Genomic DNA, 24,507 nt, shown 5'->3' on the forward strand with positions numbered 1-24,507 from the left:
GACCCTCTCTGACGCAATCAATAGTTTAATAAAGCGCCCACTGACAAACTAATTAGTCTGTCATAAATGCGGCAACATCTTTATGCAAAATATTCTTTTGTTGTGTGGAAGGAATTTCACAAATGCAAGCCAGGAATGAGGGCAAACACACGTTGACTGATGATGTCTTCAGGTGCTCCCTTCAGGCTCCTACATTCGAGCTTCGACCTGCCGGGTTTTCTATTTCTAAGTGCTATCGTAATGGCTTTCAAAAAATGTTGCCTTAATTTATAAATCAAGCAATAGGGAGTTTATTTGTGCCTCATCGGGACGGAAATGTGCACCCCACATGTCAACTCTAATAGGCTGAATCACTTGTCCTTAAGCTGCGAACACAGTTTCCATATTCACAATCATTTCCCCCAAAAATATGTTTCCTGCGTAAATCTATGCAGCGCGGATCATATGTAAATAAAAGTGCTATTAAAGATGGGCTTCTAGCTCTACACAGACTGTGGGTGAGGCAAAGACAGAAAGGAAGTAGGGTTTGTTTTGTAATATCAAGAGAAACGTAATTCTTTCTTTCAGTAAAAGTAGGAATTCCAGACTGGAAATATTTTGTTGAAGTAAAAATGCTGAATTCAGAAGTTTACTTAAGTATAGCCACAAACATGGAGAAACATGTAACCTAATCATCATGCAGGATATTCCATTTCAGATGGTTATACAATGTATTAATGTTGTTATTATTATTATTATTATTATTATTATTTGTATTATTATTATCAATATTGTTATTAAAGTATCACTGTAATGAGGTAGCTAGTTGGGGGAGCTTATTTTGAATAACGTGTAGTGTCTGGTAGTGTATTTAAAGCAATAAGTCAGAATTTATTGAAGTAGAATAACATGAAAATGCTCAAGTACAATACAAATACCTCAACTGTGCCCAAGAACATTAATCTCCTTGACTAAATGCACTATCCATCACTCCCTACATGTCAATGAACATGACTGGAACCTGTGGGTCTAGTCAAGATGATATATTATTGCTTTATCGATTGGCCAGAGGCGAACTTTATCAATCACGGACAAGGTCATGCTCCTTGTTGACCTGTAATGACATCGATTAACCGCTTCCACGCGTTTTGAGCCAAGAACTCTCGTAAATCCGACAGCCCTTGGAGGCAGCGTGTGAGGGGCGGGGCTTGAGTGCGGACGTCAGAGCAGGCTGGACCACAGATAGGCAGAGCGCACACCGAGCGGCGCCATGCACTACCCTCGGACCGACAGCTAGCCACCCGCAGAAATGCCTCCCGAAGACCCAGCCCGAAATGCTCGGCCCAGGGCACACGTTGTCGTATTATTTCACTGATAAGACATGTGAAGAGAGAGTCAGTGTGATAAAATGGCGAGGTATTGAGTGTTACTTTTCCGTCTCGCTCGGTGTAGCGTGGCAGAGGCAGTGGATCGTTTCCAAAGTTGTCGGTTAGCAGGGCGCGTGTGAAGGATCGGAATTAAAGGCGCAGCGCACCCGTTGTAGCCGCAAACATGGAGAAGCAGCAGAGCGATTTGGAGCGAGACCGACAGTACTGTGAACTTTGTGGGAAAATGGAGAACCTCCTCAAGTGTGGTAGGTGCCGGAGCTCCTTCTACTGCAGCAAGGAGCACCAGAAACAGCACTGGAAGGAGCACAAGCTCATTTGTAAGGAGGCAGACAAGGCGCAGGTTCCCAAACAGACGCCCGAGCCGACGCCGACGCCGCCGTCGCCGTCGGGGGACGACGAGGGACCGGAGAAACCGCGAGAAAAGATCAGCCCCGAGCAGGCGGACAGCGCATCTCAACCACAAAACACCAACACAGAAGTACCTGAGGTCGGCGAGAGACCGGGAGAGGACGGCTCCAAAGACACCGCCACACCTAACGGACAAACCAGCTCATCCCCTCAGAAACTCGCCACGGAGTACATCGTCCCGTGTATGAACAAGCACGGCATCTGTGTGGTGGACAACTTTTTAGGAGCAGAGACTGGGCTAGGCATCCTGGAGAATGTCAAAGCCCTGCACAAAACGGGCAAGTTCACAGACGGACAGCTAGTCAGTCAAAAAGGCGACTCCACGAAAGACATCCGAGGTGACAAAATCACGTGGATAGAGGGGCGGGAGGCCGGCTGCGAGAAGATCCGCTTTCTAATGAGTCGCATGGACGACCTGATCAGACATTGTAACGGCAAACTGGGAAACTACACAATAAATGGAAGGACGAAAGTAAGTATTTCAGCAGGTGGAAGTCAAGCTGAATCAACACTTGTACATTTGTAGCTTTCTTTCCCCCTCAATTCAGGATAAGATGCCACTGAACGCACGTACAGTATTGCTGTTGTAACACTCAATGCCAGGTTTAATTGTCAAGGTCTGCACTCGGATTTCCGTTTATTTTGTAAAACTAATACAGCTCAGACTAGTGAAGTCTAATACAACAGCCCTGCAATAAATCCTAACTTCATTAAAGGATACGTTCACCTAAAAATGAAAATGAAATCGTCTAGTTACACTCATGCCAAGGGAAAGGTAGGGGAAATTTCGTAGTCCACAAAACATATCTGGAGCTTCACAGCAAAACAGTGTTGCAGCAAGTAGATATTAAATCAAAAAAAGCAACGGAGAGAGAGACCATACAGTTCTTCCAGGTCAGAAGCCCCAAGATTTCAAATTGATTTAAAAAAAACCATTATTTACCTACTTTTATAAAGCCCCAGTCCTCGCTGTGACCTTAGAGCTAAAAGCGTCAGCATGTACCCTGTCTGATGTGGACGAGCATGCTTGACTGTGCATCATCAAGTGCATAAATAAGGTCTTTTAAAATCAGTATTGGATCTCGGGGTGCCTGGAGACTTGGGTGATGCCAGATGAGCTGTATGGATAATAAAAAGTTCTCATCTACTTAAGTTGTATTCCAGAGAATGCTGCAACTCAGTTTTGCCGTGAAGCTCCAGAAATGTTTTGTGGACAACAAAACTTCACCTTGGAGAACCTTTCCTTTACGGTTGTAAGGTTCAGTCTTCCTTTGATTTAAAAAATGAGGAATTGTTTTATCAGTTAATCCATATCCCTCCATTAGTTGTAGCTACTAAAGGTGTGCCTGATAAACTTTCAACTGAGTGTATACTTTCAGCATACACAAGCATGATGAACACTCTGCACATGTTCTGTCTAGTACACACGCGCTGCTGCTTAAAGCACGTACACGGAAACAAGGAAAGACACCCTGCACACAATTATCAATGTGTGTATTAGATGACATGTTTATGCCTTCATTCTTCTCATAGTAAAAGGATAGGGTGTGTGTGAAGGCGCTGCAGCCATTTGACAAACAGTGGGAAGAACGTGACCGTGTCAGGCTGTATGAAGTCTGGACTGTGCTGCTGAATCATCCACAGGGAGATTGTTCTGTAGTCGACTGCAACCTCTGACCTCGCTGTAGAGAGGCGGCAAACCAGAAGAGTTTAGCTGCAGTGATGAATTCAGTTGAGTATCGCACACAAACTAAAAGTTAGAGGAGACCTGCTTGCTTCAAGGTTGGCAGTGCGGGGGAGAGGAAGCTGCGGACAGCTTCTGTTTCACTCTGACAGGTTTTATATCTGAGGTGTTGGGTTGTGACTCAGGCCGGTTCCTCTGAAATAATGAGCAAGTTGTCCCGAAACCTCACCAGTCACTCCTCTCTAACTGCTGCTTTTAAAGAAAGCAGCCTTCGTCAGCCCAAAGCAATGTCAGCCTCACTGCTCAAGCGTGGCTTTTTTGGGTTGCGTGTGACCTGTGACTCCTGTTTGAACCAGATTTGGTCACCATGACCTTGTGACATGAGACTGACCCAGGAGGGATGAGCTGCTCTCAGCCAGCCCCCTCTTCCTCCCCTCCTGGGGGAAATACTTGGAAGTCGATGTGTCACTACTTCATTGAATTGAAGTTAGGCTGAATCCCTTTCTCAGTGCTCTTTTTTCTATCAGGTACATCTAGATAAAACTACCTCTTGCCCACCTCCGTGAAGGTTGTAGTGATCAGTTTTTGTAGAGACTGCTTTAGAGAGTTGTTAAACCAACTTTATGGTCATTTTGGAGGCTGCCGTTTGAGAGGTGCTTTTCTTCAATCCATCTAGTATAACAACAAGGATAGGCTATTACTTAAAAGACCTGTCAGTACAGCACAATGCAACTCAGCAGCTCCACAAACTGCAGCCTTCAGAATGAACATAAAGTTGAATTTACACTTCTTTAGAGTAGTTTGAACAAAAACTGAACATTATAACCTTCATGAAGGTAGGATTTATTGCAGTGGCTGTTGATGTTTATAATATGATACATGGTGTTTAATGTCTAACCCAAACATTTCCTGACAAGGTTTCCTTTTAATTATAGAGGAATTTAGAGTCATTATTAACTATGCTGATACTAAAGCGTCTACAGTTTCTGTTTTTACGTTAGTCACTTTCATTTGGCCTGTAAATATGTTAAAAAGTATCATCTGCAGACACCCTGGGGTATAAAGTTTCCGCCTAGCCCCGGTGTGGACCCTGAGACATGGTCAGGGTGGACAGTTGAAAGTCGCACCCAAAAAGGATTAGGATTGGTACATAACAAACGATACTCCTGAACACTACGCTAGCCCCTCTCAGTGAGTCGCTGTTTTATATTTGTCGCCTTATCATGTTCTGTTATCACGGTGCTTGACATTTAAGGGATCTAGCAGTGAAAGAACACACATTGGATTAAAGCCAGTGGCCTCGCTTGCTTCAGGTACTTGGTTTTCTGTGCTGGCACACTGCTCTGATGGCCCTCCGCTGTTATTTTTAGGCTGCTTCTCCTGTCCAGTTGTGAATTTCACTGGTTCTTAGTAGACATTAACCGTTTTTCCGAAGCATGCTATTTCAGTTAGCGGTCAGATTGTACTGTGGCTCCCTGCAGCTGGCCACTGAGTCAAACTTGACTTCCTCACCCACTGCCCTAGTTGCCTTGGCAAACACACGCCTGGACTGTGACCAGCGAAAATCAGCATGACTTGCACAAATGGAAGGCCGCCAGTATCAATGGCTCAAAGGGATACAACACAATGTAAGCACAATTCACATCGGGAAAGATAGAGGAAAAAGATTTTGCCCAAATAGTTATTTAATGTCATTGTTTCCATTTCCCCCTTTCACTTGATAACATTGTGGGAAGTCGCAGGCAGCAGGACGTGTTTGTTTCTCTGCTGCTCCAGCATGTTGGAGGCTTGCTCATGCCATTATCAGGGACCATTTAAAAAAGTTTGTAGCAGCAGCAGCAGCAGTGTGATTGTCCTGTCACTGACTCGCTGCTCCTTAATGACTGTTGTAGTAGTAGTAGTAATAGTATGTCCAGTTTGTTAAAACGGTGGCTTTCTAAGCCGAAGCTGCATTATAAACATTCTCACTGCTAATTTACAAGGCTATCATGTATACGTTTATGTTAATGTAAATGAAACATGATAACTCTTGTCTAGCATAAATTAAATTCTGGATTTAGATACATTGGCCCTCAGGGACTGGACTAATAATATAATGCAATACAATAGTGAGATGTTTCTCTTATTTTGTGCACCTGATGGACAGTTCACTATTATCTAATTAGACAACATGACACACATTTAGAAAACAGCTGCGTTATTGTCTTAGGCATAACTCTCCAATGTGACAAACAAAACGAGCATTCATGGACGGATAAATTCCCCTGAGATAAAGTTAGAAATACACATGCACTGTCAAGACAGTTAATAATCAGTGAAAGCAGTTTCTGGAGAATCACAACATGAGTGGTCCACACCTGTGCCATGGATTAATTTATGTGACGGTCATGAAAATCATCTCAGTTAATGTTTTTTTTCAGCAAATTAAAGAATAAGTCTGATAAATAGTCTCATATCACAATAACTGTCATATCGATTATTGCCCAGCCCTAATTGTCCCAATATCCATATAGAGGTATTTGGTCAAAAATACAGTGAAATGAGGCCATAGTATCGCAATATCTAGAGAAATTTCAGGAAAAATTGCTAGCAATCAAATCCGTCTTTCAATTTGTTTATTGCATGTCTTGTCTCTTTTTTTGGCAAATAGATTTCACTCAAAATATGAGTGTAGGGAGGTGGAGAGACAGTGTGGAGCAACCCCAAATACAACAGAGATATGGGCAAAATGAAAAACATAAGCAAGCAATTGGAAAAAAAAATGTGTTTTTGAAATTCCTTTGAAAAACTGTTTGCCACATGAAATACTAATGTATGACTATCTTTGGGTAAGGCCTTTGTTGCCATTAAACAATCCGCGTTGATTTGCAGCGTTGCCTTCCATGTACCGTGTTACAGCTAACGCAAAATGCTTATTGTCTCGCAGTATAAAGTAATACTGTCGTGTCATTCAGCTCCGTCCCATGGCTAGCCAGGCTTTATATTTTCAGTGAAAACTGTTGACAGATGCAAAGCAGCCACCAAGATTATATATTGTTGTATGTTGAGTTATTTGTTGCGTCATTTGTAATGTCACAGCGCGACTGTGGACGTGTGCTTTCATAAGGAAGTTGACCGTTGACCTAAATCTTAAAGCTCTATAGAGTAAGTCGGCTAGAGGAAGTCATGTGGTGGTGGTCCTCTGGGTGTCAGAGCATTCTACATTATGCTATAGGCTCTGCAAGCCGCTCCTTCCTTCCGCCTTGAGTACCAGCCTGCACAGGGCAGCACCTAGCGTGCCACCTTTTTCCTGCTTATTGTTTTACCATCATACGTTAACAATAATGTGATACTTTTGGAGTTTGTCAGAGCACAGGTTAACCCGTCATTCTTGGTCGAGTTGGAGTCCAACTGCAGTCAGTTTGAGTTTCTAATGAAGATCATAATACCTTTTTGTTGTTTGTCTCTGCACTTGTGAGACATTAAAGAGGTCTAAAGGGCTGATAGTTGGTCTGATTTGCTGCATGGTTGTAACATGTCCCGGATTATTTAAAGTGTGCATAATGTGAGCAGGGGCCCATGAACAAAAGTGAAGCATTTTCATAGAATTTATTTTAATCCAGTTCCATTTTATCCTAAGTTTGGATACATGTTTATCTCTTCGTTTACTATGCCGTGACTGTCTAAGCAGGACCTGGACGTGATCCAAGTGGAGCTTTGAGAAAGAGGTCTTCTGTTTTTGACTGTTCGCAGCTGTAGAGTCGAAGACGGGAAGGATTTATGGTGGTTGGAGCATGACATAAAGATAATTGTGAATATAAAAAACAATTTATTACATGGTTAGGACAGATTTATGTGCATCAATTCAATACAAAATGTTTCTGAAAGATATCAATGAAGTATTTTCTTATAATTAGTGACTTTGATCAGTATAATTGTTCTCTGTACAGAATGAGATGGGGCTATTAGCTGATATAGAGCTTTTATTACCTGTCTCTAGTACTTTGTGAAAATCTGACGAAGCAATAAGACTCAAAATGGCTTCTATTGTTTCAGTTTTTCAAATGGTATTTCTTGCTGTGCTGAATCCTCTACAACTGGCAACAAGAAAGTATCGGTGACTGATCCAATTACAGAATGAGCTCACTTGGCTCACACACAGGCCTGATGGAGCCATTCAGTCAGACGGAGCAGTCAGTAAGAAGTTACTGCACAGAACAGACACAGTGCTGAGGTGTCTGCTTCGTACTGTTTACAGGACAATTTTGATTATGAGCTGATGTTCTTTGATTCTGCCAAATGTGCCGGCTTATCCTATTTAATCTTATGTCTTGTCAGAGAGTAAGAGTAGAGAGATCAGGCTTCTAGGAGTGGATCCCAACATTGAGTTTTTTCCAGATGAAGCTTTAAGCAGCAGAGTTCAGCCTATTTGTTTATCTTTTGTTTGTCTATGGGAGGCACCAGCAGAGTGTGCTAATATCTACGAGGCCAATGACTTCTACACAATCCCCTTCAGATTATTTGCGTAATGATACCAGAAAGTGTGGTTGCTTTTCCGCTGCAACATGTTTAGGGTGAAGTGTAGCACCGCTGCTGTATACGTCCCTCTATTGTTCACAGCCTACAGTAAAGAAGAAAAGGATAAACTAGGTCATTACTTTAAACAGGGATTTCCTCTGGAGGCAGCACCACTGTCTAACGGATAAAACAGTGAGCTGTCCCGGGCTTGGGCCCAAACTGTCTTGGTTCCCACACTCGCCTGCGCTACAAGGTCTCCATCCCAACTGTTTGTACTCGTGTTTGGATAAGCATCTCTTCTGTGAAGTGAGCAGACCCCTCGCAGCTTTTCCTCTTTGCTCCACCCCAGTTCATGGCTCGCATCAGTGCGTGAACCAGGGATACTCTGATAGCATCACAGTGATCAGTGTATCCTTCCAAGTGATGATCAGGTCAACATGAGGTCAGAATCATCTTTAAGTTGGGATGGAGCAGTTTGACGGAGTAACTGCTTTTTACATGCTGCAGAGGTATGTAGTAGTATGCAGGATATTTTACAATTTCAATAAACTTTATTGTCCAAAATGACAACAGTGCATTGAAATGGTAAACTTCACTGGGATTTCATCAGTATAAATTCTTCAAGCATCGTTTCATTATTTTTTTCTTTTCTTTTTAAAAAAAAAAGGTTTCGTATCGGTGCATATCAGACAACATGTACGCTGATGCTGATCAATACGGATATATTTGTGATAGGCCAATATCAGCTGGCAGATCAGTCTACAATAAATACGAGTACTGTCAATATGTAAACTGAGATGTAAATACAGGTGTTAGCAGGTAGCAAAATAAATATACAGTATATTCTGTGAGGGTTTTCAGGGACAGTATGTTGTTTGGGGTGTCGAAGGTCCTTAATGGTCCTGTTGACATTCTTCCTAAAGCAATAGGAGCGGCCAGTCGGAATACTCTCAATGCTGCACCTGTAGAAGTCGCAGAGTATCCTGTCATCCAACCTGAGCCTCCTCTGCTTGCAGAAGGAGCACTATTGTTTCGCCGTCTTTGTGATGGTGTCAGTATGGTGAGTACGGGTCAGATTCCCAGAGGAACCTGACTCTGCTGACTCTCCTCACTGGACTCCTATTGATGGGGATAGAGTCCTTCTCCCTGCCACTTCTTGTAGTCCACAATCAGATCCTTTGTTTTGCTGACGTTGAGATGAAGGTTGTTGTCCTGGCACCAACATGTCAAGCCTTTGGCGTCCTCTCTGTGCGCCATGTAGTTGTGTGGGTTTTCAGCACACGGCCCTGACAGATGCCGGTGTTGAGAGTAAGGGCGGAGGATGTTGTGCCTATCTGCACAACCAAAGTTCAGGATCCATTCACATAGGGTGGTGTTGGGTCCCAATTCTTTAAGCTTTAGATGCGTTTGGAGGGCACAAAGGTATTAAATGCATAATTATAGTAAATTAACCTCATTCTCACATGTGTGTTCCTCTGGTGGGAAAGGGCAGTGTTGGGGTCTAGGGTGATGGCATCTTCCATTGATCTGTTTGGCCTGTATGCAAATTGCAGCGAGTCCAGTGAGTCATGGAGGGAGGCAGGAGGTGTTGATGGTATTGAATAAATGCTCAAAACACTTCATGATAGTAGTGAGTGCTGCTAAGCGACAATCATTCAGGGACGGGAACAATGGTGGTCTTTCTGAAACTAATGTTTGGAAATTTTTGTGCGGCTGAGATGATTATTTGGTTAATCAGTTAGTATTTCAACAGAAAATGAATGTAAAAAAAAAAGCTTGATAGCCTTATTAATGATATAAACACACAGAGTTTTAAGAAAAAACATTCTCTACAAAATAAAGATGATGATGATGATTTAATGATAGACTAAATGGTACAGGTACAGTTATTGAACTAGTTACTGAAAGGCATTACTACACTTAACCACTCATTCTCCTCTGAATATAGGCCATACAAACATTTTGAAGCATGCCCGGTCCGGCTTTTTAAATTCCTTTCGACCCACATGAGCGACAACAGGGCTGCTTCTTCACTTGTGCACCACTTGGCAGAGCTTTATAAATCCATTTGATTTCATAATGGAATTTTCATTATTTATGATTCTGTACCGGCGGTTGTGACAAAACTGCAAGCGTACCACAAATGGCCCTGTGAAGCAGAAACATTGAGGTTGTCTCTACTGTGTGTGGCTCCACATAATGCTTTCATATGCACACTTTTTACTTTCGTCATGACACTGTAAACAAATGGGAGAGTTTTGCAGATTCGGCGAGAGTCATTGTTGACATCAAGAACACCGATTGTGTAAAAATGATCCAATGCTGTGAGAGGTACCCTGGAGTTTGGATCCCACTAACATTGGCTGCATAATGAAGCCAATATAATATTTCTGTTGAATAAATAAGCCCCTTCGCAAAATATATTCGAATTAAATGTAAGATTTTGGTTTTACTTAATTATTTTGTTTACATTAATATTACAGGAACACAGTCATTCTTGTACTGAACTGGGAATACAAGAGAAAAATATTAAATTTAGGCTAAATTTGTGAGTTTTCATTTACAGTAAATCATCCGGTCCCGCTCGACATAAATAATGTTAGCCTTGCTCGTGCTTGTCATGGCCCATCAAGTTCAAGTTTGATTTATTTGAGGTTTGAGTGTCTGTTGTCTGAAACAAATTGGTAATGAGAAAGAAAAATAAACAGTTGTGCACAACTTACATGGAACAGCTCAGTCTCTCCCACAGAGAGGGATCCTTGGCTATAATCTCGCACATATAAAGGGTTTAAATGATGTAGTACATTTCTCACTTTTTGATTTATTGAATTTGTTGTAGATGCAAAACAAAAATGGATTATAATCAAGAATAGTATAGTGGCATTGTAACCTCTTAATCAGCAGTGACGTCTCATGAAGATAATAAATATTCAAGCACTTGTCTGACAGTTTTGTTTGGTAATGTAGGAAAACATTTAGAGCCACAGTAATGACACTGAAATGTTTCTTTAGTGTTTATCTTCTCTTCTCGCTGTCACTCAATTTATATGCATCTGCAGCAAAAAGTTTGCCTTTCATGTGGCCTTACTGAAAGTCTCATCTATCTAGTTTGATGACCTCTACTTCTCTCTTTTTCATTCTCTGCCTGTAAATGCCAGTCGGCCTCTGAAGTCGTGCCTGTGGAATGTAAATAAACAGCACGCAGAGCGAGGTCAACCTCCTAATGAGGGCCACCGTGGAACGCGGAAGAATAAGTGGCTGAGAGGAACGGAAGCTCAAATATGGAGAAAGGTCAGAGGTGGAGATGGCAAGGAAGGAAGCCCGGCTGCAGTGTAGAACTTGTCTCGTTTGGATGGAGAAGTGATACTGGTAATTCATTTATACCTGGTAAATTGAAATATTTAGTTCTGATGGGACTGTATCACATTTAGTCTGTTGTGGTGCAGTCAAAGAGGGAATACTAGTGATTAAAATGCATGAGCATGTACAGTAGTAATACTGTATGTATACTAGTGTCTTTTGCCAGTACAAACTTCTGTGCCCGTAAGCTGTTTGTATTACTGCTGCATGTCATAGTTTTCATCAAGGCTTTAGCTCAAAGCCAACTGTGGCTCTGTGACTGAGGATCTGATCAAAAGTGTGCCTCTGCTGCTGTGCATCAGCTTGCTGGGTCCTCATGACTAGATCACATGAAAGGCAAACTGGAGTGAAATAGCTCTTCATAAAAGGTTGGCATTTACAACTACTAGCTGATCTGCATTTTTTAGTGTTTTCTGTGGGTTCTGTGTGATAGAAATAGAGGCATAACAAGAGTTAAAATTTGCATTGCAGCTCTTGGCGGGTTTCTTCTAACATTTGCTATATAGTGATAGCCTATAATATATAGCTTATATACAGTTAGTCGTTTGTTGTTGTTGACCAGTGATGGAGGGACTATGCATTTCCTTGTTTCTCACCATAGGGGTGGACACCCCAGCTTTCTGGTGTTATGCTGCCCGCTATCTATTTGGAGTATTAGTTGGACAGGTGGCCGATTCTTACATATAAGGTTTTGAGAAATGGTAGCTGGCCAAATGGCAGGAAACCAAACTTGCTTTTGTTAGCAGCTTGTATATTTTAGTACGACTCTAGCCGGCATGCTCATCAGGGATCGACTTGCATGTTTTTTTCAGGGCTCATACCGATTATTAGTTATTATGGAGACCAATAACTGATGTCTGGAACCGATACACATTTGCGTTTTAAAAAGTACATTTCACTCAAGTACCGTACAATTTTGACCTACTTGTACTTTTCCATTACCACTTTCTGCTACTTCATACTTCTACTCCACTACATGTTGGAGGCAAATAAGTGCTTTTTATTCCACTACATGTAATAACTATAGTTTCTAGACTGGATCAGAGCTGTTCCAGTCTGCAGATATGTCCCGTCTACAGCCTATGGCCCAGAGTCTTCAGTGTTGATAGGCTTTTTCTTTTCTGTGACATGTAACCAGTCAAATTGTGTTGTGGGCAGGACAGTGAGGCAGCTGCATCAGAGCCAAAGTTGAGCTTTTTAAAATTAAATACCAGCCGTGACCGCAGATCTCGTTAACGTGATCGCCTCACAACTGCGCAAGAGGCAGTCAAATATTTCTGAGAAATCAGATAATGGTAATCAATTCTACGTAGTCATGAGTCGGAACTTGAAAATGTTGACGTCCGTTGTGGCCTCTGTGATCACATCGCAAGACGGCCTCCAGTTTATTATATCTGCAATCAGACCAAAAACAATACAATTTCCAATAATCAGGGTGCTGAAAATGCTGAATGTCAGATCTGATAATGGGCTAGACTGACAATCGGTCAGTTTGAAACTGATCCTTAATGCTCACAGGTGAACAACTCAGCTTGTGCAGCAGTTAATCTTTCCTGTGGTAGATAAAGCTTTTCAACAGCTGTCCAGTGTAAGGAAATGAATGGCGAAACTGCTGTGTCCGACTTTTTGCCGAGTATCCAGGCTCTCACACCTTCAATCAGCCCACACACACACACATGTACGCACACACGCCACTATTGCACACGCACACAACCACACTCTTCCTAGTAGAGACTGTTTACCCATCTCCAGCCTTGCAGCGTGAGCCAAGCAGTTAAGGGTGGGAGGGGTGACATAGCCGAGGATCGGCCAACCTTCCTCACGCTCTGCACGTAGCACAACCATTAAAATACTGCTCCCGCTGGAAAGAGGCCAGGAGTCAAAGTTTACAGCAGTTCACCCCTCTCTTCTGCTCCAGCCCCACCTCTCTGCTTTCTGTCTGTTCCACTCTCTCTCTCTTTCTCTCTCTTTTACACACATAAACGCACACAGAAAAGCTTAGTGTATTGCGTTTTACTGACAGGAAGCCTTTGTCAGTTTGCATGCCCCTCACCCGCCCTGATTCCCAGCAGCCTTTTCTTCTGGGACCCACCCTCTTTTTAAGAATCGATGAAGTAGTGTGTCAGTTAGTGCAGGTGGATCGAGCCCCCCACCCGCCACCCTCCTTGGCTTTATGTTGGAGTTTTGTTGTTTTTCGGCTTTGAAGGCCCTGATATTGTGCATTCCAGTGGTAACCTGCATCACCTTAAAAGATGCGAGTACAATGTGGACTGACGCAGGCAACTGTCGTCACATGCGCAGGAAAATAAGATTCAGACGTATGTGTGATGCGGATTAATTATTATTATTTTTTTAATCACTTTCACAGAGCGTAACAAAACTTTGCAAGTACAGATTGCAAGACAGTTACTTTATAGCATTAACCTGTTCATCACTATGGCTCTTGATTTGGTGATTTCGTTCAACTCCTTGAAGTCTAAATATTTTGAAGCATAGCATATCATATCATTTCTCTGCGGTCAGGATAGATTCAAACATAGAGGGTCCGACATTATCTTGACGCGAGACCAAGCAAAGGAGTTTAGTCTGCTGTGAGTGTTTATAATAATGTTGCTATGGTCTATGTTGATCCAAGTGCATGGAAGAATGTGGAGGAACTTGCCTTTTGTTTGTCATATCACTGCTTGGACACGGCGCATGAGGGCTGAATCTGCTCTCTGCATTTGTGCACGTTCACTGCTCACCTCAGCTTTTCTTTCAAGGCAGATACACATGCAGTTGGTGCATGGTATCCCAGAAGTGTTGATTGTAATTTCCAGTGCTTATCGTCTGATCTGATATAATATATGTAGTCTGATATGGCAGACGGTGTTGGAACTGATTTTAAGATGATGAAGACAGATTTTTTGACTCTTCCAAGCTGACATCATGTCTTCCATGAAAGTGTTCCTGTGACAATCCTCCTAGCAATGGGCGAGTCACCACTTGTGTGTGTCCTATTCCCGAGGGACTTTCTGTGCCGTACGAGTGCGTTCGCTCGCTGTTTACACCAAGACGTTTACAAGAGCTCATAGGGGTTCACTGCCAACACCCAAGCAGATCATGCAAGTCTTAATAGAGCAGGAAAAGGCAAGGGGAAGTTGACGTGCAGCACGATATCTCCGGTTTATTTCCTTGTGGGTTTAAAGTTTATAATGAGGCAGCTGTGTTGTGAGTGGCCGCTGCTTGAATCAATCTTGGGGCAGGTGAGGCAAGGACAATGCGATCTGACTGTGCCAGGCCTGTCTGCTGCCTCCTCCACAGTTCTGACTAAATGGATCCACGCCGGCAGTTGTACTTGCACCAGAGCACGTAGTTTTAATGCAACCATGACTGTTTCTTCTTTATGTTAATGCCATACTTCTGTTTACTTGTTTAACGATACCTCGGAGATGTAGACTTTGTGTACATTTGTGCGTTGTCCCAATGTATGTGCCTTAACTAATCATGCTTTTTCCTCTTCTTTTCTTCAGGCAATGGTGGCGTGTTACCCCGGAAACGGGACAGGATACGTGCGGCATGTGGATAACCCCAATGGTGATGGGCGATGTGTCACATGCATTTATTACCTTAATAAGGATTGGACTGCCAAGGTATGTGAGCTATGTCTGGATGAAATACTGTTCATTAGTGTTTGGATTTTGAGTTTTTCTTGTTAAACTGATTTGAAATGAAGACTGAAGTAACCATCCAAACAAAATAATTTGCAAAAAGGCTTTGTCCTGTCACAAGTCTATGATGAGTCAGCATAGCTCTTGTCTCCATGGCAGGGTCATCACCCTCCATCCTACCTCATTCCACACCCGAGCAGAGTCGGCGGTAGAGGTTACGTGTCAGTACGTGCTGTTCGGCTACTCTCTCCATTATAATCCCATTAAAAGGCAGAGAATCCTGCTAATCCAGACACACCCAATCAGGGAGAAGAGCAGCCGTATTCTACCTCCCACACATCCATTGTTCGTCCTGCAGGAAAGTGGATTTACGGGCAGACAGAAGAAAGTGATTGAGTTGTTTCTATGGTAGTTTATTACTCACGTCATTGCTGAAAAATTACAATTTGGACCAAATAAGCTTTTGAACTTGAGGCATTATTTGGTTGTGTTTTTCTGGAGGAATAATTATATAAAGGTTTAATACATTAACTGTGAAAAACCCTACCAGCCTTTCCGTCCCTGGCAGTATTATTCTGTGTGGCAGAGCATACTCACCTGGTGCTCAAACCAACCACCTGCCCCAGGTGTGATTGAAAGTGCAGATTCAATGTCTTGTATAACATTTTCTTTAGAAGCTCAGTCGGTATTGTGCTCAAATTACTTATTTTATACTCTCGAAATAACATTCCATGCATGCAAATGAATAAAACATGAAAGCATTTGACCGTATATTTTACCATACTCGAGTGACGTCAAAGATATCACAAAGTTTGTTTAACTCATAAAAGTATATTTATGCATCTCAAGCTCCTCTAAGCACCTCTTTAAATAAGATTGTCCACAGACAGCTTTCACTATTCATTTTGAATTGCATTAGGCAACACAATATAGGACGAAGCCCCGCCCCTTCCGGTGTGCCCAATGGTATCTTATTTCGGAAAAGATTTGTGCAGTTGTCAATGGCAAGCAACAAGTACATTTTTGATCCCGTTTGAATTGTGGCATGAATCACACGTGATGTTTGTCAGTTTGCGACTTTCTTGACTTGAAAAATGTTCTTGTAGTTTGTCATAAAAATAGCAAATAACCATTTAGTTTTGTAGAAAACTGGTCAGTGAACTACGTTGTCATTATAATGTGAAGGGATAAGTTAAGTATTTCAAGATACCTCAATTCCAAAACACAGCAAACCTTCTCCTAATGTTCGAGTGCTCCTCCCTGACTGACCAGAGTAGCCACAACAAACCGTTACATCAGTTCCTACTGCCACATATATTTAAGAAAACAAAATTACTTGTTTTTTCCCACAATTTTGTTTTTACTCGACGACACCTGCGAGGCTCCCTCAATTTTTTGCGACATTCACAGATATACGGAAATGTAGGCTACATGTGATCAATGTGAACTCAAGTGTTTAGAGGTAAATGTTGCTGGATGATGTGGTTAAAGGAACTCGCCTCTTGAATCAGAGACAGATAAACAGAATACTGCACAGCAGGAAGTAACAGTAAATCATTATGACAGAAAACAACATCCGTAAGGTGGAAGGATGGCTTCAATGCCTCTCTGAGGACATTACAAGACTCATAAGTACACAGTAGATCGTCTTCCAGACTTCCTCACATACTTGACCTCCAGACCTGCATATGAATATTACGTAATTACAGGAAACTCTGTTTTGCCTCTGGATGCTTGTTTGTGGTAGAATGCAGGTCATGCATGAATCAGTTGTTTAGCCATGAGTGCTACTGAACATCTTGATTGACGACATTATTAGCTGCCATCAAACAAGTAACAAGGCAAATTGAATGCATATGTTTTGGAGACCTATATTCTGCTATTGGGGGGTAAATAAAAACAACAAACACCACTGCACTGCATGCATTTTCAGCGAAGGAGAAGCTAGTTTCAAAAAAGAAGACAAAATCACCAGTTTGGGATTTTTTGGGGGTTTTAAACCTGATGCAACCAGCAAGCCAAAGGACCATACAGAAGCAATTTGCTGTCTCTGTAAGTGTATGGTACCGGCAAAGGCCTCTAATACAACACATTTGTACAGGCATTTACAATACACTATCCTGCTGTGTATGCAACGCGTTCAGCAAGAGACATAGCCCCCTCAACTGCTACTGGAAAAGCCCAACTTCACCAGCCAACAATCCTTGGTGCTGTTGCCAAAACGACTAAATATGACAAGGATGGTCCAAGATGGGCACAAGTGCACATTGTGTCGAAATATCTTGCGAAGAACATTGTCTTTTCACGCGGTGGAGAAGGCCTCGTTCAAGTAGTTGCTTAAGACTTTTGATTAGCAATACAAGCTTCCTGAATGAAAATATTTTTGTTAACCGCCATACCAAACCTCTACAACGAAGTCAGGGCAGAAGTAACTAAAGCGCTGGAGGCCACAGACTTTTTTGGGCTGGCTATGGACATGTGGTCAACTACCAATATGGCCCCCCTACATGAGTGTCACTGCACACTATGTAACTGAAGATGGGAAACTGCAAGCAAAGTGCCTCGAAACGACATATATTCCGGATAACAGCTGCAGTGCTAGCTGAAGAGCTGAGGGAGTGCGCACAAGAATGGGGGATCACGAAGGAAAATATGTTGGCCATGGCTAAACTCTCATGGGCACAACCTTAATTTGGTAGTGAATAACGCCATTAAGAAAGAAAAATAATTATTCTGTTTGAATAAATTTGCCTTTTCCTTACCCTCTGACATCCATGGTCTTTAATGTGAAAAAATAATTTCACTGAAACATCAGAGCCCAAAGTTTAAGGCTACACTTTTTAATAAATCAAAACGCTGATAAATGGCACTCAGTCTAACCCGTGACCCACTTTTGCAGCAGTGTTTTGCACTATATTATATATCCCTGTTTATGCCCTGGCACTAACTCGACAGAAACACAGTGTCTGGTTGTTTATTTGTCTACTAAATGTTTTCCTGTTGTTACTTGTGTGCATCAGGTGGGTCACGGTGTCCTTATTTTAATCAGCCAGGCGGTTGCATGATTTCTATTGTCATGTTGATGCACAGGCTTTAATTATTCAAATGAGCCATGTTATGGAACCCCGTTGGACACATGAATGATTCCCGTCTGGTCTCTGATTGGCTGTTTATTAGCCGTGTGATGAGACGTTTTTTATAGAATGTGGTTGCCTGGATACCGGGGCTCAATGAGAGAATGATGTGGTACCTCTAAGTACAGCGTGAGTCGTCTATATTTGACGACCTGGGAATGAGACTCCAAAATCAACTGTCTGTCTTCAGATTCGCTTTAAGCGTGGGCTTGCGTTACGTAGTGTTGCTTTAATCGTCCACCTTAATGCAGCACACTGGCTTGTGTCGCCTTTATGTTTCTCTCTCCTTTCTGATTTTCAGCAACTCGATCTGCTTTCTCTGTCAGCAGTAAGTTTTATAATGTCCTCCATAAAACACACCCCGCATTTAGGATTTTACACCGCAATTTCGTTGTCATGACGGCAGGTAAGCCGCGTGTGAAGAAAAAAGCAACATGCACAGAAAAATTTCGCAATAAACGGCATAAGTAGGCATCACAGTCCGTGTGTTTACGGGAAGGATGTAATACTATAGAGCGTCTCTCTCTCTCTCTCTCTGTCTGCAGAGTATGTGTGATTGAGTGGCGACGGGAGAGAAAGAGCGAGGGCAGATTGCCCACTAGTTAATCGATTGTAGATTGTGTCGTTCTATCAGGTGGATAAAGTATAAAATGGGTCCCCAGATATACCTGCGGCCGTCAGTATACCTGGGCAGACTGCCCAAGTAATGTCTATGTGTCGGAAACACTGATTTACATGTTGCTAATTTAGCTCTTTAAGCAATTGGTGGGGCTTCACATACACATACCTGCTGTGGCTTGAGACTGAGGTATGGTTAATTAGAGCTAAATTATCTTTTTTTTTTTAAATTCTTTGTATGACTGTCATCACAGGAACTTCATCTATCCAAGCATACAAAACACATGATCATGTTGTTTGTATGCATATCAACTTCTAATCCTGTCGCATAGATATCCATGAAAACAGAGAAGATCTACAGCATGTTCAGATACATAACGATGTAAACATAAAATAACAGTATAAAGTGGTAAAGGGCTGCGAACACTGTAGAAAATAAATTCACAGTCCAAAGTGCTTAAATCTACCCAGCTGAAAACGTCCTTGGCTGTTAAAGTCTTGTGTTGGTTGCACTAAATTGTTTCATCCTTCTAACACATACACATTCTTATGGACTGCCCTCAATTATGCAAATGAATATACTGTATGCATTAGTAGGTGTCATGTTGGCTGTTTGTGTTTAACATTTAAGCTTAAATTACACTGTAGGTCCATACAGTTCATTGTGTATACGTTCTTTCAAGTATCATCTTAGAAGTCTGAGATACTCAAGTATTTGTCATATTTTCTCCTGAAAGTCTCAGTGTGGTACATCATGTTCCTCACGAATATACGACCAATCACAACTTTTGCATGTCTCCCATGCACCCATGACACAAAAATAAAAGGAACATGCCCGCTGGTGGGAGGACAAAATTACAGGCATGCAAAAATAAAAGTGGAAGGAAATGAATCGGCTGCTAGAAATACTTTGCTTTCTGTTACGAGTGCAGATTCTTTATTTATATTTAGAGAAACATTGCACATAATGAAACACTGTATGTTAAGATGCAAAAGTGCTACAGAAACATTTTTGCTGTGCCAAGATGTATTGTACCCATCCATCCATTTTTCTAAATTGCTTACCTTGCTCCAGGTTGCAGGGGGTAGGAGTGTTTCCCAGCATGCATGGGTAGGGAGGCAATAACAGATCATCAGTCTGTCATAGCTGGCATAACTGTGGAGACATCGACATCACCGTGATCATCATGATTACAGTAGTCAGCTATCAGTAGACATTGTTTCTGCCATAGATATCCAGCCTAAACACCCACGCATGACATGAATCATATTGATGATAGTAATATTTTTTACACCAACAACGTCCACACACTGCAGTGATGGCCTTTAGCTCATGGTCCATCTAAATTCACCAGCAGTTTGTCACTAAATTTTTCGACAAGAACAAGAACCACCACTATGAAAAAACTTGGTTGTGATTGATAAGCATTCACACTGGTATCTGTGTACGCCACGTGATTTTCTTTAGTGGAAAGTGCTCTCAGCGGGCATGTGGGTGTCAGGTTTGGCTAGATTTTATTTGTTTGACTTGGACAGACATCCAAAAACTTTTTGTTCCATCCACTGTTTCCACCACCCACGTGAAAAACAAAACTATCATTAAAGATCTCAGTTTTGGTCTTTTCATGACCTTTAACCATCCACAGTTCTGCCTGCGGCCAGTGACATCTTGTAGAACTTCCACAGTCTACAAGTTCTCAAGTTAACTCACATGAATATAAATATACATTATGTTGGATGTATGTCTGGATAAGATTAATTTGTGTGAAGCAAAATCACAAATGCCTTAAAGGGCTCGTCTTCAAAACAGCTTAGCATAAAAATGCACAGCGGAATTTACAACTGAAACCTTGGAGTAAGGCCGATGATCGGTGCAGATATTTAGCTTTTTTGTGTGTGTTCAAAAATTAATTTTGAAATGCTTTACTTTGGTTCTGATGTAGTAACATTTCTCTGTCTGTATTCACCACTTTGTTATCTCACTCAATGTGCCACCCACAACACTGTCCGATTGGTTACACTTCAAGAGTAATAGCCTATCTATACTGAATAATCTGAAACTGGAAAATAACTAGTAACTGAAGTTACCAAATAAATGTAGTGGAGTGAAAGTATAAAGTAGCATAACATGGAAATGCATAACAGTACAGTACGGTACTAAATTGTAGTTTTAGTCACTGGTTGTTCTTCATTTTGACACTAAGACTTTAATTTTTACTGTAAATGTATATTAGTTCCTAATAATCATATCAGTCGATCCTAAAGATTTCCGTCCTGGTAGATTTGATGATGCCTTATACAGCACACACTCCTTGAGCAGCCACTTCATCAGAAATACAACAAAACAGCAGGTGTATCTGTCCACAGTGCTGCATTGTTAATTAAAAAGTCACTCAATAATAATTAAGAGTGGAATCTGATTTTGGAGTTTGTTACCTTGCTGAGGAGCCGGAAGTTCAGTCTGCTGCCTGCAGCTCTTCATCTATCAGCTCCTTCTTGTATCATTACTCTGTGCCATATTAAACCTGATCTACTGACAAAAAATGCCCCAAATGACCTTGCTTTGTTTGTAGAAGCATTTTTGATCAACGGTCACAATCGGCACAAACCACTGGCACAAATGCATTACGTTTCCTGTGGTTGGCGGTGCGGTTCACATTGAAATCATCCTGTGTTTTGCTAGTTTTACTCTTTTAACCAGCAGCGGTAGGAAATGTTTGGTTTGCATTAGCAAACTTGATCAAACTCTGATATGGCTGTAAGACAGTGAACAGTAAACAGTGAGGCTGATATCAACAGGATGATAAAAGATATGACTTGTTTCCCGTGAATCCCTCACGTGAAGGTAGGCCATTGGCGTCCATGCAGTAATGGTTGACTGGTCATAAACAACAAACTATGTTAAGAAAAGGTAGATGAAAGGTTTAAAGCCCTTTTTAAAGTTGTTTTTGTTTGGTTATGTCAGTCACATGCTTTTTATGGACGTTGGCTACTTGTGCCATAAAAAACAATCTGTTAAGTTGTATACAGGTGTACAGGGTGCTGCTGGGAAGTAGCAGGATCCTGTTTCTGGGCGTATAGATTACGTGGTATCGGATCGGCGCATAGAGTCACATACTCGCTGGTACTTGATCCAGCATTGTAGGCAGTATCCGAGGCATTTCTGATACAGGTGTCTGTACCCTAGCTGTGATGTCCAAGCCATGTCCAACCTAAATGATAGCACGGACTTTTCAAAAGAATGAATCTATTTGAAGGAATTTTTACTTTATTGAATTTTATAACCATTGTGCATTTTTCTTTCTGAGATTTTAAAATGTCAAAGGTTAGTCAGTGTCCATTTTGGGTTACAGCACAGTTTGACTGGGTGTACCCATCCAGAGCTTTAAAGTACGTCCGCTTGATGTAGGTCAGAAGGTCATGTCCTGCACACGAGGGTCATCCTGTGTTCACTCTTATCCACACACCCTTTACATGCCTGCACACTGAACGTTACCACCAATCAGTGTAAAACAATCACCAGTCACGTGTTGCAGAAAAAACATTCCTCCTGTCTTCTTTGACCCTATTGTGCTTTATTTAGTTGAGTCACACCACCGGCATTCCCCCTCATTCAAAGTAGTATAAATGGGAATAGCATTAGTCTTCCAACAAAGGGTGTGAACTTTTTTTCTCCGCTGGTTTGCGTGTGAAGAGAGGGGCCTATCATATCAGCTGTGTGAGAGTTTAAGCGGCACGCTTGCAGCAATCTGCTTTTTCACTCTCCAGGTCCTTTATCCAGCCGGAGCAGTTTTCCTGTGAGTTATTCTTCCTATCCCTCCACAGGAAAGCCGCCCCCCGCTGCCGCTTCCGATCCTGAGCTTTCCTCCTGGCCCTTGGAGTCGGACAACCCTTTTCCTTAACATTGTCGTCCTATGTTGATCATTTAAAAAGCCTCACATATGAGATCTATTTAAGTGGATCTTTTTATATTAAGTATGAATGCAGTTTTAAGGAGACGTGACCTTTCGGAGTGTTTTCCTTCCAATGTGGATGAACATGACACAACATGATCACTGCAAAGGCTTCATTTAGCCTTTACTCCTACTCTTTACCTTCCTGCTATTGCTTTGTCTGGATTTGTATAAATAACTGGGGTGTTTCTTGTCATTCTGCTCTTCCAGGAACACGGTGGCCTTCTCCGAATCTTCCCAGAAGGAAAAGCCCAGTTTGCCGACATAGAGCCCAAATTTGACCGTCTGTTGCTGTTCTGGTCAGACAGACGGAACCCTCACGAGGTTCAGCCCGCCTTCGCCACCAGGTCAGCATCCAAGTCTGCTCACCACACACGGTCAGATGATCCACCTGTTTTGCAGTGATTCATTATTGTGGTTATCTCTGCAGGTATGCCATCACGGTGTGGTATTTTGACGCAGATGAGCGAGCCAGAGCTAAAGAAAAGTACTTAACGGGTGAGATTGGATGTAAACTACACAATCCTGTTTCTGTTGTTTCATCCCAGCGTTTTTTCTCATCATCTCTTGTGTTTGTTTCCTTGTTGTGCAGGTGCAGGAGAAAAAGGAGTAAAGGTTGAACTTGGCAAACCGTCAGATCCCAGCTAGTGGGGAACCTGCACCCCCCTACAAACAGCCAATAAGTGCTCTGTCCTAAGAAAGTGGCCTATAGAGAGCATGTGTGTGTGTGTTTTACATGGCGAAACAGCAGACTTTTGCGTGAGTGGGTGGAAGATCCATGTTTATGGAGACAAAACAAATACACAGTGATTTCTGTTCATTTTCAGCTTACTGGGGCAACCCAGCGGACCTTGAATGTCATGACATTGTACTGAAAGGGATTGTGTGGATTTTATTTTTTTTTCCTTTCACCTCTTTGGTGGAGAACGCTCTTACGTTACAGCAGACGTTTTCATAAAATCACTTCAAACAGGAATTAAGCTCAGAGAATCTACATCTTTTGCATATTTGTTTTTTTGCAGTTAATTCTTTAAAGGTACAGTGTTCTGCATATGCTTAATGTGTTATGCTTTTCACATGGAATCAGCTGTAAGCTACTGTATGGCGAAATGTGCTTGTTGGCAATAATATGAGGAATGATCTGAATTAAAAACACCCTTTTTCTGACAGTCTTCTTTGGTCTTAGTTTTCATTCATTTGCAGCGCAGTAGATGCTGACTGTGCCGCTTGTCTCTTCCTGCTTTCACTAAATACATTTATTATTAGAGTTAGCTTTGATTTAAGGAGAAAAATACATCAGTATCTGCTGCGCTGCCTTCACGGCTGTCATCTTTGCATTATATGCAGTTTCATGCTGCCCTCTGCAGGCCCTCAGTGTATTGCAGCTATACGATTTTCTCATTATCTGGACATAATGATAAAAAATGTCATAATGAAAATGAGTCTTCTCATTGAATGAGAGGAAATAATTCTTTTTTACCTGAATCAATATTATATGTACCATTGTCTTTACTGCACAGTAAGCTACAGCATATGTCAGTGGTTATTAACTGAAAAGAAGATAACGCGATTAAGCATTACAGTATTTCAATCATCAGTAATGATTTAAACATTTTTGTACGTTGCCCAAGTTGTAAAAGACTCTATCAAGCAGTAGGTTACTGAAGCGCTCTGAGGTTATTTGTTCTGCATTATGTACCATGAGTTGCCTGTTTGGTTCCCTCTTTCAGTTTTATATGGACATTTTCTGCATTAGATGATACACAAGTCACTGATCTAATGAAACGGTTCATTTAGATTCAGATGTACTTCATTAACCAAGACAAACTCTAAATT

At 41.8% G+C, this 24,507-nt stretch overlaps 1 protein-coding gene across 1 annotated transcript; it reads left to right on the forward strand.

Moving 5' to 3' along the window:
• Positions 1 to 1,220: 1,220 nt before the first annotated feature.
• On the forward strand, positions 1,221 to 23,843 carry egln1a (egl-9 family hypoxia-inducible factor 1a). The gene is made up of 5 exons (XM_084374718.1): positions 1,221 to 2,247; positions 14,829 to 14,948; positions 22,882 to 23,018; positions 23,102 to 23,169; positions 23,264 to 23,843. Exons 1-5 carry the CDS (start codon positions 1,531 to 1,533, stop codon positions 23,317 to 23,319), a joined length of 1,098 nt encoding a protein of 365 aa, XP_084230844.1. The 5' UTR covers positions 1,221 to 1,530; the 3' UTR covers positions 23,320 to 23,843.
• Positions 23,844 to 24,507: the final 664 nt, after the last annotated feature.

This window comes from Pagrus pagrus (genome assembly GCF_965226575.1).
Source record: "Pagrus pagrus genome assembly, chromosome: 15".
NCBI classification, from domain to species: domain Eukaryota; kingdom Metazoa; phylum Chordata; class Actinopteri; order Spariformes; family Sparidae; genus Pagrus; species Pagrus pagrus.

What these genes read in the sequence shown, in the direction of transcription:
- egln1a (XM_084374718.1), top strand. Translation starts at nt 1,531, where the DNA reads ATGGAGAAGCAGCAGAGCGATTTGGAGCGAGACCGACAGTACTGTGAA. An exon ending in CAGCCCGCCTTCGCCACCAG is followed by an intron (nt 23,019 to 23,101) that starts GTCAGCATCCAA and finishes TTATCTCTGCAG; the next exon opens with GTATGCCATCACGGTGTGGT. An exon ending in TAAAGAAAAGTACTTAACGG is followed by an intron (nt 23,170 to 23,263) that starts GTGAGATTGGAT and finishes CTTGTTGTGCAG; the next exon opens with GTGCAGGAGAAAAAGGAGTA.